This window comes from Leptosomus discolor, chromosome 3 (assembly GCF_034619465.1).
Source record: "Leptosomus discolor isolate bLepDis1 chromosome 3, bLepDis1.hap2, whole genome shotgun sequence".
Classification (NCBI taxonomy): Eukaryota; Metazoa; Chordata; class Aves; order Leptosomiformes; family Leptosomidae; genus Leptosomus; species Leptosomus discolor.
Genome location: NC_141393.1, coordinates 7,862,010 through 7,880,106, shown reverse-complemented (window position 1 = coordinate 7,880,106; position 18,097 = coordinate 7,862,010). Strand labels below are relative to the sequence as shown.

The 18,097-nt window shown below is 44.0% G+C and overlaps 1 protein-coding gene across 1 annotated transcript in view; it reads left to right on the top strand.

The window, feature by feature from the left end:
- Positions 1–16,845, top strand: part of KCNH5 (potassium voltage-gated channel subfamily H member 5) — a 159,674-nt gene extending 142,829 nt beyond the window's left edge. Inside the window, exon 11 of the mRNA XM_086462342.1 lies at positions 15,898–16,845. Within this exon, the coding sequence (XP_086318468.1) occupies positions 15,898–16,845 (948 nt within the window). The remainder of the gene's footprint in view (positions 1–15,897) is intronic.
- Positions 16,846–18,097: the final 1,252 nt, after the last annotated feature.

Here is an 18,097-nt window from a genome sequence, read left to right as displayed (position 1 = left end):
TAGAAAGGATACAACAGTGTGTAAATAGGGTGCAGCACAGTCACAAATTGGGAAATACAGAATCACCAATGTTATCAATTGCAAAGACCTGTTATTTGTGCAAGTACAGGGTTTTCTTATTAGCCCCAGATAGGAAGAGGGGACAAATCAACTGGACCGACTCCAATTTTATATGAGGAGGTCATTTCTGATCACTTTTAAAGCCAGATTTGCCAAAGTATACAATACTGAGGATTACAAACTAATTTGTTTGGGTCTGGAGCAATGAGATAAGCTAAGGCTGCAAAAACAGCAGGCTCAGCCCCTGAGGACCACCCTGTGTCAGTGCCTAAATACATGAATAGGAACATAAAACAATGCTGATGAGCTTTACAGAGATCCATATCTAGAAAAGAGGTGATGACTGTGATATAGGTATTACGGAAGATCACCAAGAATCACATGAAAAAAAATTGAAGGACCTTTTCCCTGAGAATAGAGTAAATGCTAGAACACAATAGAATGATACCCACAACTAGGATATTGCCAGATCATTAAAATCCTCCCCAGCAGAGCCTTAGCTTATTGCCATGAAAGCCCGGGGATTGATTTAATGCAGTCAGCATGTAAATGGGAAGGAAATGGCTCTTCACCACACCATCTGTTTATCCCATCCCCATAACCCCACTAGTTAACTCTTTTGTGCTGTCTCTTCCTCTTGCTGATACCCTTCAGAAATAACTACAAAGCTCTGCAGAATCACCACTTGCCAAGTTCCTCAATCACATCTTCTGAGGTTAGAAAAAAACATCTAATGGTCCCTTTGGGGACAGGCAGAGCACTTCTTCCTCCCTTGTAGGCAACCCACTGGTTTTGCCTGCAAGAGGCTCTGATGTGACTATCATTAGCAACTTCATTTCTGCACAAGTAACCTTCAGGGAACAGCACGCTTCACTTTGTGGTGAAGTTTCACGTGGCTGATGCAGTATTTCCATGCTGTCGTAGGAAGCTCACTAGTTGGTGGATAGCTCTCCTCCACGCTCTTCTGGCTGTGGGTGATTTTCCTTGACTTTATGCTCCAGAAAGGAAGAGCTCTTCACTGGTGCAGATTCAGGTATGAGGAAACATTAGCAGCATCACTGAAATGGGGTCTTTGCTGTCTAAAAATTTTTCATTTGATTATGCCATAAATAGAAGGGCCCTGCTCTGCTGACAGTTACAGATGCCTCTGAAACCCAGTAATTCCTTCAGTCTCTTGAGCTAAGGCACCCTCAATGGTAGCTCTACGCCAACTACTTTTGGCTAAAGGTAGATGCTTAGGTGAAAGTAGTACGTCCTCTTCATAGTGTATTTCTTCTTGATTGGATACTCTTCAATGTTTGCATGCTTATGTCTTGGGTTTTTCTCCTCAAGGGGTCCTCCCCACTGAAGCACTGATCGTATTAAAGGCAATTACGGTATGTTTGAACAGCCAGCACTCCTTACTCACACACTGCCAACCGAGAGCTCTCAACTGGGAAAATTTTAGCTCTTGCTGGGTGAGATGTTTCACTTGAAGAATCCCAGGGATACTTGTTAAGGTTATTTCACAGAGTTTCTATAGTTAAATGAAGTAGATATTAAAAGTTTAAATAACCTTTTGGTCTTTCTTCCTGTTAAATGGGGATTTCCCAATGGCTTAACTGAGTTATTTCATGTCTGTTACGCAGTGGGCTGTCCCTAGCTTTCAGTCAGTGAATGATCTAACAGAGGTGTTCATCTTTTCTGAGTCTGGATTTCAATTTAAAAGAATTGCCAGTTCACACTGCCAGTGGATTTTGTTCTGGCATCTCTGAGCTGAGAAGCAGAGATGTGAGTTGCTGAATTGCCCCAGCTCATTCTCCCTTGCAGCATCCCTCTGGCATCCCATGGGGAAGGTAGGCACAGAGATACATCCAGCGGTCGTTTGAGCTTGGGTTTCATCCAAAAGATCTGTAGAAAGGGAGTGAGCACTGGCAGCACTTCCCTGAATTTGGTACAGGCAGGTTCAGTCTTCTCTGATATGGCCATAGGCTGTATTTATGGGTCAAAAAGGAACAGAGGTAACTCTCAGGTAATTTTGGCATGGCTGGCTGGCTGATAGCAGAACCATGTGCAGTGTGAGCTTTGGGCTTGAAAGCAGCAGAGCCAGATTAGAGCAGCGCTGAACTCTGAGCCTAATTAATCCTGCCTCTTGGGAGGGGAACACTACTATGCTACAACAGGGGTCCTTGTGCCCTTCTGTGTGGTGTGACATAGATATGCCCTCACTTTTGACCCCACGAGCGTTTAAAAGATCAGGTTCTTGACTGGGATCTAGAAGCAAATAGGAAACAAGAAAATGACTGCCCAGCCACCAGCCGGAATCTGCTCTACTCAGGAATACTACCATGTCTTTGAATTAGCTTGCATCTGGAATCGGTGGCTCTCCCCACCAAACTGGTCTCCACTGTTAGACCTGGTCGAGGTGGGGAATGTCTGACAGTGACAGAGCAGCATGTTTTACCTCTCTATTTTGTAATATAGAAAGATACAACAAGGTTTGATGCCTTGGATCTTCGAGATACAGAGGCAGCCCATTGTCCCTTTCGTTTGGGTCTGTTGTTTGTATGTTCTGCCCTTTAAAATTATTTCTTCATTTCTGACTCATCACTTCCAAACAAAACTGATGGTGTTCTGCATCGCATGGCACTGGAAGTGCATTGTTTTAATTGAAGCTCTGGTTATAAAAGCTTTTCAATAAATTAACAAAACCTTGAAAATGATGAAGTGAACAAACAGAGTAGCTGGTAGCACATTCTGTATAAAACCAAAGTTTCTGAAAGCCAGGTAGAATGTCCTCAATGTCAAAAGCAAGGCTGATAGCAAGGGGTGTTATCTTTTGTTAGACCAGTGGATATAGCTGGAAAAAAATCAACAAGCTTTCAGTTGCAAACCACTTTTTCAGGTCTGAAGACTTCAGATTAAATTTCAGGCACTTTATAGTCTGGTACAGTAATATTTAAGGAAAAAAAAAAAAACCTATAATGATTCCAATTAATTTAAATTTCCACTGAAAGTAGAGAAGAGAGAATAGTTCATTTAGGGAACAATTTGCAATTCTTTTGCTGATGTATTACTCTGTAAATGGAGAGTCTCTCTTAGGCATTTATTGAGACCATTTGGTCTTGAGGCAGAAACCCGTAAGAGGCAAAACCACAGAGAACAAAACACAAATTCTGCAAATCCTCTGGGCCCGTGTTCTGTGTGGCTTTGTGCTAGGGGTACGGAAGAATACTGGCTCTGTCACAAGTAGGGCTGGCCAGAAGCCAAACATGAAGATTTTGACATTTTTCATTGGAATAAAAGCAAGACTTTCTGAAAATTTTCACTAAATAGAGACAATGCTATCCACTTTCCCACCCCACTTCCAACACAAACCTGAACAGCAGTAAAGTTGTCCTGGACTGAATTTAATGTCAGCGATTAACTGCAATTACAGTTAAGCCCTTCCAGTTATTTCAAATTCAGAATTTTATTTCCCAGACTGGACAGTATTGAAAAGAAAATGCTTTATTATATTAATATTTTCTTTTACTTTAATAAATATCTTTATATGTTTAATATTTTTGTAGTATGGCGTTTCATACTATGGGGTCTTTGGGCTGTAAACCTTGGTTCCATCCGCCTTGCTCAACCACTAAGCAGCTCAATGACCCTGGACAAGTGATATATGACCTCTCTGTGCCGTGGTTTTGGCATCGGGCAAAAGAGGCAGCAACATGAATCCTACTTTCTCCAATACAGGGAAAGAAGAATGGTAGATTAGTTCTGCATACTATTATTAATGATTGATTTTCTGTTGCAAGTTAAATTAGGCTGAAGAGCATACTGAAGTGTCTTTAGCACTTTTCACCATCCCAGAGAGCACAATTTCTTTAGTTTGCCCCAAGTTCAAATCACCTCGCTGTCATCTGGAGGCTTTGAACTATCTTTCCCTATTTATGCTCAGAAGCATATCACTCTTAGGAGATACTGCACTGGGCAAAGCAAAGGCAACTTTCTTTTGGGAGTTTCTTTTTTTAATAATCTGTAATAAAATGCACAGACCGTAACTCATCTGCACCACAGCAAAACCTGAATCAATTGACACGGCTGCTTATTGACATTTCTTTAGGCCAGTGCCAATTAGCAGTTATTGATCCAATGGCCAAGATAAGTTTGCAAGGACCAAGCCTGCCTGATCTGGTTGGGAGCTGTGCTGTGGAAGGGGCACTGTCGTGCGGCAAGCACACCACTCCGCAGCTGGGCTAGGAGGCAATGGGAAGCTCTGTGCAACTCTCGAGCCCTAGGGTACCTAGTAGTGTTGTGCTGGCAGGATTGATAGTGGCAACATGGTCTTAGTGCACCGCTTGGTGGTACGTGTCGCCAGCTATTTACATCAGTGTGGAGTTCTAAAAGTCACAGGATGGTTTTGTTGTGTTGGGGGAAGGCCAACTGCTGGGATTCTCCTCCACATCCAGTGAAAGATCTGGGGTCTGTTGAGCTTGGGTTTTTAGCCTTCTGCAGGTCTCCTCTTTGCCAGGGGCTGGAAATCCACCGCGGTGTCTATTAGTACCTCAGCTTCCCTTCTTGCAGGAGCTCAATACTATACAGAGCAAGAAACGTCTGCAAGATGGAAGGAAATGAGTCCAGCAAGAGTGTTAGAAATCTGCTCTTCTCTCTGCCCTAGTGCCAGGCAAAGAAGTAGAACTATCTCTCCTGCCCTTTGCTCCCTCTAATAACTGCTTCAGTAAGGAAGAGAAGGGGAAGGGGAAGGGGAAGGAGAGATGAGTATGTGATACTCTCCATCAAGACCATGTCTCTAAGAAGGAGAGGTTGGTAGAAGGAGGCAGCAGGAGGAACCTTTTCGTTTGCTCACCCACCAAATGACCAACCCAGGCTAGACTTGTTTACATGGGAGAGTTGTTATGGAAGAAAGGAAGGTGTAAGTTCAAATCCCAAAGTGGATGAACCTAACCAGTGAAAGGGAACAAGGATCCCCATGAGAGACTACTCAGTACTAGCTACACTGCAACAGTTATCCCAAAATTGCTGTCTGCTCAATTTCTCCGTGTTTAACCGTCTCTGTGTTGTATACAGAAAACAAATTAGGCCCTGATTCAACAAAGTATTTCAGCACCCCAGTCCAGTTTAGTCTGTATTGAGTTTGGTGAAGGATTTAGGGTCCTGAAAAGGATTTAGGAGGCTTAAGCTGGGTTTCATTGCCACCAGTTTTAACAGGAGCCCCATAGGAGGGACTGTCTCTTTGGATCATGGCCACAGTTCAGTCTTCTCTGAGGCCACACAGATCAGTACTCCTCTCGGCAATGGACTGACCCTAAACTAGGCTAACCAGCAGTAGACTCTGGTTGAAAATTACCATAAATTCATAAATGAAGTAGCCTTTCTGGTTTATTGTTTTAAATAATTTTGTATGTGGAAGGTGCGTTTTGCTGTCTTTGGTTGTATTGGAGAAATCCATCTGAATCTGGCTGTTCTGCAACATGCTCAGGCATCTGCTGTTTGGTTAAAGCAAAAAAACCCAGAAAATAGTGAGGGCAAAGCAGCAAAAGAAGTGATCAGTTTCAATTCCAGTCCTGTTTAAAAACTATGGCAAAGCTCCCCACTTCCAAAGGTGCACATTGCCCTTCTTCAGCATCCCTTTCCAAGCAGAAACACGGAGCCCAGCAGGCATCAGATATAACAACTAAGCCTGCAGCAGCAGAAAATCAATGTATTGTTTTCCTCCGAGCTACAAAAAGGAGGCCTCTGTAAGTGCTGAATATATGGGCAAGAGGTGCTCCAGTCTGGACAAGTGGAAGAATAGAAGAGCTCCTGATTCAAGAGACTGAGCTGCTCTTAAAAAATGCTTTTGTGGTTGGTGTAAATATGTGCAATTGTGCAAACAGAGTAAGAGACTTTGGCATTTGTTTTGGAAATCTGACTCCTTAGCTCAGCACATGCTTAGTTAAACATGTAATCACACCGTTTGGATAATCAATGCCATCACTCAAGCTGAGCGATTTGACTGATCCTTCCTTGCGAAGCAGGTGTCAATGCTGCCCTTAATCAAGGTTTGACTGATGTATCAGGGCATCAGGAAGGGCTTCATGAAACATTGTACATCTGTTGTGCAATGCCTTAGATGTCTCAGTGCAGCAGTGCCTTGGGCCCTTAATCTTCAGTTGCGATCCTGAGTACACCTATGTGTATGTTATTTTTGGCTGCTTTTTAGTGAACTGTCTGAATTTTGGTAAAGGACAAAACAGTGACCCCTCTCTGCTATCAGCCATGGATCCTAGTCTCTTGGATGTAAATAGTTAGTGATCATACAGGGATTTCCAATTAAATGGAGAAATGAGGACCATGTTATTATCTTACACTTGGAGAGATGGAAACACGAAGAGACAGTGTGATTTGCACAAGATCTCCACTTGGCCAAAGGTCAGGCCAGCAGAGTAATCCGTTCTCCTGAGTCCCAGCCTGGTGCTGCGTGTGTTGGGCCATGATGCTCTTGGCATGTGACAAATGTGACCTGGATCTCTTCCTGCTTCTCTTCTCTTTCTTTGTCAATGCAGACATGTTTTAAAGTAAAACAGGATGAGTTCAGATCCATACCAAGTATGAAGTAGATGGGGCAAACTCTCAACCACTCTCTTCTTAATATGCATGCTTGTTTGCAAATGCAGATCAGACTAATTGACTGCCAGCATGCACAGATGTCTCTCTGCAAGAGTAGTCAGGTGCCGTGCAAATTGATTGCAAACACAAAATGGAACCAGATTAAAATTTGACCTACAGCAACCGATTTCTAAAAGACAGAGCAGGCAGTAACGAGGTGATGGAAGTTCTGGGCTCTGGGAAATCAGTTACTGGCTGTTGCTGAGTTCTTCTGAAGGGTCTCTCCCTCCCTACGTGCCTTGCTTTTTCTTTAGATGAGCAACTTGGGGCACAGGGATCTTTATTAAGTCATGGTGAAAGGATTAAACCCTTTCATGCATGTAAAATGCAATTAAATTTCTCTTAAAAGGGCTTTTCCAACATTTTCCTTTCCTTGAAGTGACATTACTTTGTTACTTGGATTGGAAATCTTCACATCTCTTACAAGTCAATTCTATAATCACTTAGGAGGAAACTACCTGAATACAGTTTCTCCAAATCAAAATTAAAATGTGCTTGGTAGCAGGCTTTTGCTTTTGCATGCTACCGTGTCTGTGAAGTCAGGATCAATGGAAATTTGCAGAAAGGCTATTATTTACTGTTTCTTTCAAGCAGCTAGCAGACTAACCTACAAAAATCTTCTTTCCCTCCAAAATCCAGCATGAAAGACTATTTAGTGAAACATTCCTATCCCAGAGATTAACTAATTGCTCAGCAGTCAGTCATTTTCACTGCACAGCCAAGGACAACGATTCCTTTCCCACACGCAGATGGAGCAGTGGTTTAACACAAAACGGTTCCTGGGACAGGAGGATTAAGGAGAATTTACTGGAGAGCAATTAAAACAGTTGTTAGAGCAATTTGTTTTTGAGGCTGAATTTCACATCAAAGTAAAGCTGAGGAGTGTACAGAGCAGAAGAACAATAAAGCCATCATTTCAAGCCATCTATTCTGCATCCTCAGAGTGCAGATTAATAAAGTGAGCTAAGAGGACATGGAGATTTACAGGAGTAAATTAGGTGAAGCAGCCTGAATGCAGTTTGCATTTGGAAAGAGGCGCCCTGGCTTCAGTCTCTGTTGGCTCTCGCTTTTTGTGGCTTCAGCTCCCTTCCATTTCTGCCAGGTTTCTTGTCGCTGTCATCTTGGGCAGAAGGTTTCTGATCACGCTTCTCGGTTGCAGAGACTCCTTGCCAGCATGGGACACCACGGTCAGAGGCTGCTCTCATGCATAAGCCATGCCAAAAAGCTGTTAATGGAAGCTGGGTCAGAGCCAGAGCTCCTTGCTAGCTCATTGCTGGTGTTTACTGGTCTTGCTGGCTTGGTCTTCCCACCCTAGCTGTCTGCGCCTACCTCCTTGCCATTCCCTAACCTAGGAGGAGGTGTTACACCAAACTGTCCTTTGGGATTAAGAGCTGGAATTGCATCTTTTGGGTGATGCCATCACCCTCTCTGTTTTGGAAGGGCAGTAAACCTTCAATGAAACAGGTTTTCAAGGCAGAGAACCAGTTCAGACACAGTGAGTCCATCCACAGTTCATGGCAGCAGCTTCTTACATCCATCCCAAAGGAAGGTTTGCATTCACATCGGCTGTTCAGGTTTCTCTGGATTGCTGTGAGGCGCACAGGCTAGACTTTCAGGTGAAGCACAAATACAGATGGCCCACAGCTCTTCTATCAGACTGAAATGCTTTTCACAGCTCTGCTAGCCCAGGCACCAGGGCTCCAGTTTCTGCCTAGTTGCAAACAGAAAGGCTTGTGTGAGGTAATATCCTGTTTATTCATTTCTCTCCATGTTTTTCAGTAGTTTAACTTTTTAAATTTAAGCACATTTTAATTCATGTGAATTTAAAAGATTTGTTAACATCTTAAAAATATTTAATATCTGAAAAATAAGATTTAAAACATTTTAACATACGAGTATTAATAGTGAATCATGTTCTCTGTGGCCTGCCTAGGTTTAAAAAAAACACTTGGAGTTTTGGAGTAAGCTTGTTTACCAAAGGTTACACATGAGAAACTGGGCTTCACTGGCCTAGTCTTCAGAATATCAAAAAAGAGGATGCCAAATATGCCCTGTGACCGAAGGCTCCTAGAGAGGTCTAGTCCTCAAGGGCCGAGGGATGGGGCATCCTAGACTCACATGAGCAAATCAAAGCAATGGCCTGGGAAGGGTTTGCTGGTGATGACAGCACTTAGCAGCACACAGTGCCAACAGTGGGAGAGATCTGAGCAGGCTCTGTCCTACACCATCTGGGAATGGGATGAGAATTGCAATGCAAAAGCGTGGTTGTATGGGAGCAGCCACATCCATCCCAGGTGGGCTCCAATTTCCTAGGAACTGCAGAGAGACCAGCTCAGTTCCCCACCACCACTGGAGGGTTTTCCCAGGGAGCAGGGTAAGAACAGGAGGACTTTGCCTTCCCTATTAGTGGTTCATCTCATTGCTGCATGCAAACAAAAAGTCTGTTTTTCACAAGCTCTCACTTGGACCCACCATTCTGACATGGTCTTCTGTGCGATTGTCTCTCGTCCTCCCTCTGCAGGTTTTAAAATAATAGTGTTTATCTGGAAGGACTGGCTGGTCTCTGAGGCTGGGTGGGGAATGCATCGCAGCCGGGAACTGGCAATGCACCAGCATGCTGTGGGAAATAAAAATAGCATCAGATGAAGAATATAATACACATGCACAGAGAAGAGCTTTGCAGGAAGGTTTGCACATGATCTGCACCAAACCCTAACGTTTGCAGTGCTAAGAGGCAGGGGTTTCGATACTTCTTACCCACCACTGGTGGAGGATGTCTGCATGCAAGTGATGTGCAGAAAGCTCCCTGTATAGACACAGGAGACAAACAGGCATTTCAGAATACAACTTGTCTGACCTGTTTTAACATCTAGCTGCAGGTGAAATGACTCACAACCTCCAAGTGCCTTTTTCTCTCCCTGAACTGTGCAGGGCTCCTGGAGGATGAATTCAGGTGCAGACACAAGCTTTGTAGGTGAACCCTGTTCTGAGTGTCTGTGCTGTGGAGATTGGGTTTATTTTGTAGTTTGTTCTTATAATCAGGAAAATAGCATGCTTGTCTGAGCACCACGTGGGTTGGGGTATCCTACATCTAAATCCTGGATCTGGCACAAATTCACCTCATTAGCATGAGAAAAATGGCAATTACTTTTCTATAATGCACTCCGAGATGAGAAAATTAATAGTACTTTTTGCAAATATCTTTACAAAAGTTTGGTTTGTATTGTGCAGCCTAGGCATGAATTAAGCTTTTGTTATTATTTTCAGCTGTATTTGTTGGGGTTTTTTTAGTATTGTTTCCGAAGAAAATGAGGTGTATGTGATTGCAGTATTTGTCTGGTATTGGTTATATCATCAAAACCTTTGAAATCCATTTGTCAGCTTCAGCTCAACTTGAGTGAAGGCCTTGCCTTGAATCATTTCAGGCCAAGGAGGCAATGGAAGACAGCTCTCCTATTTCCAAAAAGAACCTCTGTAAAAAGGTGCCAAGACCAACACACCTTGTGAGGACACTGACACTTTTTATGGGAATTAGACATTCCCATAGGATGTGGACCAGATCAAATCCCTGTGGTGGGATCCAAAAACTGGTGAAGGAGCTGTCTGCAGGTCTCAGCCAGCTGCAATGAGCCAGGAGCTGCCAGCTATTCAGTGTTGTCCGAGGGTGGGTGCATTTCCCTAACACACTGCCTCCATCGCTGCAGCCAGCTTGTAAAGTTCCGACTCGCTCCATCCACTAATCCCACTTGCTCCATCTGCAGTGTTTTCCAGTACAACTGTGTGTCTGTGCTGTCAGATGGGTCACTGGCATGGTCCAGGTTAAAAAGAGCCCTATTTATTTCTTCAAATTTATTAACCTGGATCCTTTCACCTATCTCATTTTCAGTGCTGCTGGGGAGGGGAACAGTGAGTAGTTGTCTTCAGGGCCACAATATTGAATTAAGGTGACTTCTAGGATGTTCCTGCGTTCAACAGGAAGGAAAATACAGGGATCTGGACAAGTACATTGGGTTGTGAGTAACCAGTTGTGAGGGAGTTGGGACTTCCACAAGACATTAATACAGAAAAGATAGTTACCTCTGGAACAAATTTTTGAGAGGTGATCACCACCCACATCAGCCTCGCCTGTGCATTAATGGGTGTGACCTGACAGTTACTGATTGCGGCCCCAGTCCAGCCTCATGGCAGGGCTCCTCCTTCTGCTCTATGTGGGTGTGTGCAGCTGTGGGGACTGAAATGTTGCTTTTGCTTTCTGTTGCAGTTTTTGGCACTGCAGAAATGCCCAGTGATCTGAGTCAAGCCAGTTCTCCCAGGACAGGGTCTCCCCTTGCTGCAGGACTCCAGCATCCTTTGCCCATCAGCCACATTGGTAGGATCCCATAGCTTGGGCACCCAGAGTTTATTAGTCACTGTGAAGATGATGGCCCTGTGTGACATTCCTTTTCTCTCACTCGGTGCACACCCGCTGTATTCATCGCCATGACAACTGTGTGCCCTTTTGCTATACTGTTATACGTTTCTGTGAATTTCTGTGGTGAGGGGCAGGCACATATTGAACACCACTAACAACAGCATGGGATGTTCTAGGAATGGGGCAGGATGCTCTCTGGTCAAATATTTGCCACTTTTATGAACTTTCTGTAATTCTTCAAGACTTTCACCAGTTCTTTAATCCATTCACGTACCTTCCTTGGAGTCATTTATTAAAGGATCTTTGTGAATGAAGCAAGGTCATGGAGGGATGATTTTTGTAGTACTGGTACAAAAAAAGAGACAGCAGACAACGGATGCATTTCAAAGCATCTGGAAAGGCCACAGCTTTACTGATTAGTTCACCAGTAGATGGGAAAATCTGTGTGTGTCTCAGCCTTGAGCTGACTCCCTGACCTCTCATTGCTGCTGCCCTTGTCTGCACTTGGCTTTGGGTTCAGTTATACAAGCTGACACCTCACAGGAGCTGCTCCAGCAGTGATGTACCCTTTGCCAGTACCTTTGATAAGGTCCCCCTTTGGAAGTGGTGATGTGCTAAGTTCTCAATCATGGCAAGTTACCTCTCAGTACAGAGAGGAGGGAAAGAAGATTGGGGTTAAGATCAAATGGAGAATCTCAAGTTGCTGCTGTCTCCTCTGTGCCTGCCTCATAGATAACCCAAATACTTCAGTTCCCAGGGCTGGTCATCAGTTAACTTCTACTTAACCTTTGTCAGCTCAGTAATTAATGCCACCTCCATTCCCCCTCCTACTGAAAATAAATACATGAAAAAACAGGAACCTGGTCTCATGAGACAGGATTTATGTTGCATGGGGCACTCTTTTCACAATCCCAACTGTAGAGGAAATGAAGCCCTATACTGAATCTCTGTCACATTAATGAATTTAGCGCTTGCTGTGAGACAGGGGTATGGCTCTTTACTCCTTGAGATGTGCTATACACACAGTTAATTCAGTTTCTTCTATTGACTCCTTTGGGGTTTGTGTCCATTCCTGGGACATACGTTTGGACAGGCCTATGTGTAACCTCTCTGAAAAGGGTCAAGGACAACTGAAATAGCTCATCCAATTTAAGTTTTCAAAGTAAGCCTCTCCCAATTTGCTGAGGAATGTCAGATTGCATGAGGTGTTTTTCTGTTCTTATTTATAGAGAAAAATAGCCAGTAATAGTAGACATTAATAGAATTAAGTCTCCATGTAAACACACTTAATCCTATTCTGTCTTAGGTTAAACCACTGTGGAAATGGATTAAATCCAACCACATGAAAAAATTCCTAATATGGAAAAATTTGGTAATGAAAAACAACTATTACTTCTAGAATTCACATCTGTCTTTTCCCCCTGCCCAGTTCTTTGTCTGTATAAGAGGATCTTACTTTTCTTTTACTTGTACATTTTCTAGTGATATCAAGTAGTCCTGACCAAGACTAGATCCTTGCTGTGCTAGGCATAGCGCTCCCTTGGTTGAGGGTGGATGTCCTGAAGAGGGGACAGTCTCCAAGGGGTGACACAGGGGTGACAAGGTTTCCTCAGGATGAGCAAGTAGTTCAGTGCGTGAATGAGGACCAAGACCCTGGTCTCCAAAGTGCCGTAATCTCACAGTGTCAGCTGTGATATGAGAATCTGCTTCACTCTTGATCTCATCTCAAGAGTGAAAAAGAAAATAGCAAGCAGCTATGAACACATACAGGTGACAAGAGAAAGCCAAGGGGAGGGGAGGCACAGGGCTGTGCATCATCCCACCTTTGCTCCCTTGGAAATACAGCTCCACTAAAATAGATCAATCTTGAATTCTTGACTCCCAGCTAGCTCATGGATTTCCAGGTCCCTTGGCATTTTCTGTGCTAATTCAGAGTGTAGCAGGTTTGCTTCTTCAAAGGAACTGGCTATAATTGTTCCAGGTTGTAGCACTTTCTGTCCCAAGCAGAGAAAGAGTAAAGGATTTACTGAAGATGCTCCTGCCTGCATCCTACAAGAGCTGAAGGAACAATCTCCTCCTGGGGAAGTGACAGCAGGACTTTGGGAATGTGTCTTCTCCCTTGCATGGGTGTAAAGTGGGGAGAAAGGCCACGACCATGAGTGGTTACTGCATCCTTGGTCTCACTTGGCCAGAGCAGATTTTTCTTTGCAAATCTGATGGGTTTTGTCACCTTGGCTGCCCTTCCCTGCAGCAGGGATGCATTCAGCTTTCCCCAAAGTGTTGGCCCCATGCTGAGGCATGGCGGCGCTCAGGCTCAGACCCCCGTGCCACTAGGTTTGGCTCATCCAAGTGATGTCTGGCCAAGGGGTTCTGGGGCAAAAAAACCCATAGTGATTTCCTGGCTTTCAGAAGGGCGCGCTTCAGGAGTATGAGGTACAGGTAGTGTCAAATTAGTGAAGTCTTGGCTTTTCTTCTGCAGAAGGCAGCAGCAGCAGCAGTCACGGATATTTATATTCTGTGCAGGGAGATAACCTCTGGCTGGAGAAGTTTTGAACTGAGAGGAGAAAAGGGAGAAATGAAAGAACAAGAATAGACTGGGGAAAAAAAGGGAGGTGAGAGTAGTTTTCAGTGAGTTGCAAATGTTTGGAGAGGAAACAAAAAATGGTGCTGTGTTCTTTGTTGTTGTCATTCTGGTCTTTATAAACAGCTGGCAGGACTGCAGTTGTCAAAGTTACCTTGTGCCTCTCCTGGCTGCACATTCAGTGCTGCACTGGACACAGAAGTGCTGCGAGTCCCTGCCACGCTGCAGGCAGCTGCCTGCCTTGCAGCATCCCCAGCTGCCCCTGTCCACCACCTGCAGACACAAGCTGGCTGAGGGATAGGAGGGTGCTCAAGCTGTGAAATAGTCATGGGCAGAGAGCAGGAAAACGTGGGGTAAAGGATGTTTTCCTCACCCCAGATGTTTTCAGGGACTCAGCCAGTCTCTTCTGGCATTGGGCAGAGCAGCACAGCAGGACAGGGAGAGCAGGGGAGGAACCAGCCATCTTCCCTGAGACACGGCTTGGGAACACATCCTTGCAGCTGGTTGCTTTCAGCATTGCATCATCTGCCAGAGGTGCCACCCTGCCCTCCAGGGAAAGAAAGGCACAAACAAAAACAAAACAACCCACCTTCCAAATCTGCATTTAGAGAGCGTGGCTTCAATTAAATGCAATGACTTAATTTTGAATCAAGGGCAACTCCTCTTGCATTTATTTGCTGTCCCCAGTGGCTTGTCTGAGAGAGAGTTGCTCCATGAGGGTAGGCGCTAATGAAGGGGAGCTTCCAAATGAGTGTATGTGTTGTTGCATCTAGGTCAGAGGAGTCAGATGAAAGTATCTTCCATGTTTCTGTCTTGGTTGTTTGTTTTTTTTAAACTGGGCTTCTAATAAACATGTTAACTTTCCAAATTATTATAAGTAGCTGCATCTATCAGCAGCACACAAGGATATATTTACTGTGTTTGAAAGCTCTCTAACGAAGCTTTGAAGTCCAGCTCATCTCAGATTCGTGCAGGGAAGGAGGTCTAGCCATCATGGCACTCCTCTGTTGACTTCTGAAGATATGAGACTTGAAAGCAACTGTTTCTTTGCAAATGTGGACAGGCATGAGAAGTCTTTTTATAAAAAGTAAGCAGATACTCAAATATGGATACTCAAATGGATACTTCAAAACCTACATCTGACTGTCACAGAGTTTTGTTTGTGTATTGCAGGGGATTTCTTTTCTTACCAACACTAAGCCTACACAGTCCATATTTGCATTTAATCACGTGCTGCTTTTCACTTTATTGTCATCGTCCAGAGAACCAGAGTTTCCCTATCCTGCCTCAGTCCCACATTCAAGAAAACTGCATGAACCTAAAAAAAATTAAGGAGATTTCGTATGAGTAACATGCATAAAGTCAACAGAAGGGTTTTTACTCTTTGGATCCTTCCACAGCTTGAGGCTCAGATGCCTTTTTCTACAGATGCCTGAGAGATGCTGCAAGGTGAAGTAACTGCAGCATTAAATGGCATGGCATCATGAAATGGTGGATATTGCTGGGTTTTATAATCACCCACTCCTGTTATGGTGCTTATCCATGATGCTCCCAGTACACCCACACATATTAGACATAGAAACTCTCCAGGAAAGGCTTGTGTTGCTGTGTGAAGCCACACAACACAGCACATGGAGAACCTAATCACACCCTCCAGGCACTCCTACAAAACTAACAATAAGCAAAGCTGAAAAGTATTGGGCACATTTGGATTTTCCAGTCTCTGGGAGGGTATGTATGTTGAATTAAACTTACAGCTATGTAGTCTCCATTGAATTACTGTTTCCTTTTGATCTCTTCTAAAGATAGTGATGGAGCAGGTATGAGTGCGAGTAATGGGTAGGTAGGTATCGTGGTATTTGGGTTCTTGCTCGCTTGCTTTCTTGTCTTTATTCCATTTCTTTCCTTCTCTTGGTGTCAAGGTATTTTTAGTTCTTTAAGGCTGTATCTTCTGCATCAAAAATAAAGGTGAAACCCACTTTTAATCTATACTTTTAAGAAAGTGTGTGTGTGTGTATGTATATGTACCCTATACATGCAGTGGCATATATCTGATCAGCTCCATTTGAATTCACTACGAAAAATCTAAGATAGAAAGGAAGGGGAAATGGTTGTTCTCTCAATACCGTTTCCCCATCTCCCTGTAATGTTTGCCATACACGATATCCTTTGGGTACTGACTCTGTTATGGATTTATCCCCTATAGATCATCTTCCGGAAGATCAGCGATGTCAAGAAGGAAGAAGAGGAGCGCCTGCGCCAGAAGAACGAGGTGACGCTGAGCATCCCTGTGGACCACCCTGTGCGGAAACTCTTCCAGAAATTCAAACAGCAAAAGGAGATGCGTAATCAAGGCTCAACCCACATCGACCCGGAAAGGAACCAGCTTCAGGTGGAAAGCCGGAGTGTGCAGAATGGGGCCTCCATCACAGGCACCAGTGTGGTCACCGTGTCTCAGATCACCCCCATCCAGACGTCTCTGGCTTACATGAAAACCAGTGAGGCCGTGAAGCAGAACAACAGGGATGCAATGGAGCTGAAGCCAAATGGAAACGGAGACCAAAAATGTCTCAAAGTAAACAGTCCCATGCGGATGAAAAACGGGAATGGGAAAGGGTGGCTTCGACTGAAGAACACAATGGGGACCCACGAGGAGAAGAAGGAGGACTGGAACAATGTCACGAAGGCTGAGTCCATGGGGTTGCTGTCCGACGACCCCAAGTGCAATGACTCAGAGAACGGTGTAAATAAAAACCCACTGAGGAAAACAGACTCTTGTGACAGTGGAATAACAAAAAGTGACCTTCGCTTGGATAAAGCTGGTGAGGCTCGCAGCCCCCTGGAGCACAGCCCCATTCAGGCTGATGCTAGGCATCCTTTCTACCCTATTCCTGAGCAGGCCTTACAAACCACGCTGCAGGAAGTCAAGCATGAACTCAAAGAAGATATCCAGCTGCTAAGCAGTAGGATGGCTGCCCTTGAGAAACAGGTGGCAGAAATTTTAAAAATATTGTCTGAAAAGAACGTACCCCAGATCTCTTCCCCCGAGTCTCATTTATCACCCCAGCAGCCCCCCCAGATATCCTGTCAAGATATTTTTAGTGTTTCAAGGCCTGCATCACCTGAATCAGAAAAAGATGAAATCCACTTTTAGCATATACCTATGTGTATATATGTATACAGTATATATGCAGAGGTGTATATATACCTTTATACATATATATGTGTGTGTATACGGTAAATATATATACATATATATTTTCACTTGCATCCAATATGACTTGAACACACCAAGGATTTTGATATGTAAATATTGCATGTCCAGCTGGATTCTGGCCTGCCAAAGAAAACAATTATTAACATAGATATTGCTTGTATAATATGCAGTTGACTGCATGCACACTTTACATTTATTTATAATCTCTATTATGTAATAAAAGAATGACTTTTGTTTAACAAAGGCAATGTACTATTTAAAGAATCAGGGTCTAACCTGCCAATATTGCCATGACAGTTTTGATCTCAGGCTGGGTGAATTGAGCTTTTATTTCCTCACTGTCTTTTCTGCCGAGTTAAACAGTAGATTAACATGATGTGGAGGACATGTTCAGACTCCAATTAGTATTGTTTCCTGGAATCATTCCATTACAATATACTGTATATTTGGTGATAAATTCCCCTACTCCTCCTAAAGGGAGGGCTCAGCTCAGTGGCCAGGGAAGGGCACCATGTCTGGTGCTGGGATGGATCACTGGAATTTATTCGTGTGGGTATTGTGCATGCACAGCCTTTTGTTTCAAGTATCCTCCTGCTCTTTTAACATCGTAAGTAAGAAATAATAATGGTGATTTATGTAACAAAGTGAAACTAAGAGAAACTCTCTCAGCTGCACTCCCTGAGTGTTTGGGGGTAATTTCTTTCCTGAAAGCCTCCTTTTACTGATGCCATTTTTACTGAACTGTTAAGGTAACATTATGTAGATTCTCTTTGCAGCACTCAGCAATGGTGTCCGGTTCTGTCAGTATCTTCATTAGGATGTTCTGTTTTTGCAGGGTTGAGGTTGCTCTCCCGCTGTCCCCCCCCATTGCCCCTGGCAGAAAGACTTTGCACAAGGTCTGAGCAAGGGAGAGAACAATTGTAGTTCAGCTCCTCGGGAGCCATGTGAGCAGGTTTGAAAGCCTGAAGTTAAAAGGCTGCAGTTAATCCCCCTCCACTCTTTTCTGAGGACATTTATCAGTCTGCAGCTGCCTTTGAGAAAGAGTGAAAATAACCAGTCAAGATGAAATTCCCTTTAGTCCAAGGTACCTGGATGATAACGTTTGGGTGGGAGAGTGGTGGGTGTGTTGGGGAGATGAAGTCCTCCCTAGGGTGCTGCCCGCTGCTCTTGCCTTGGACTTGTGGAAGGT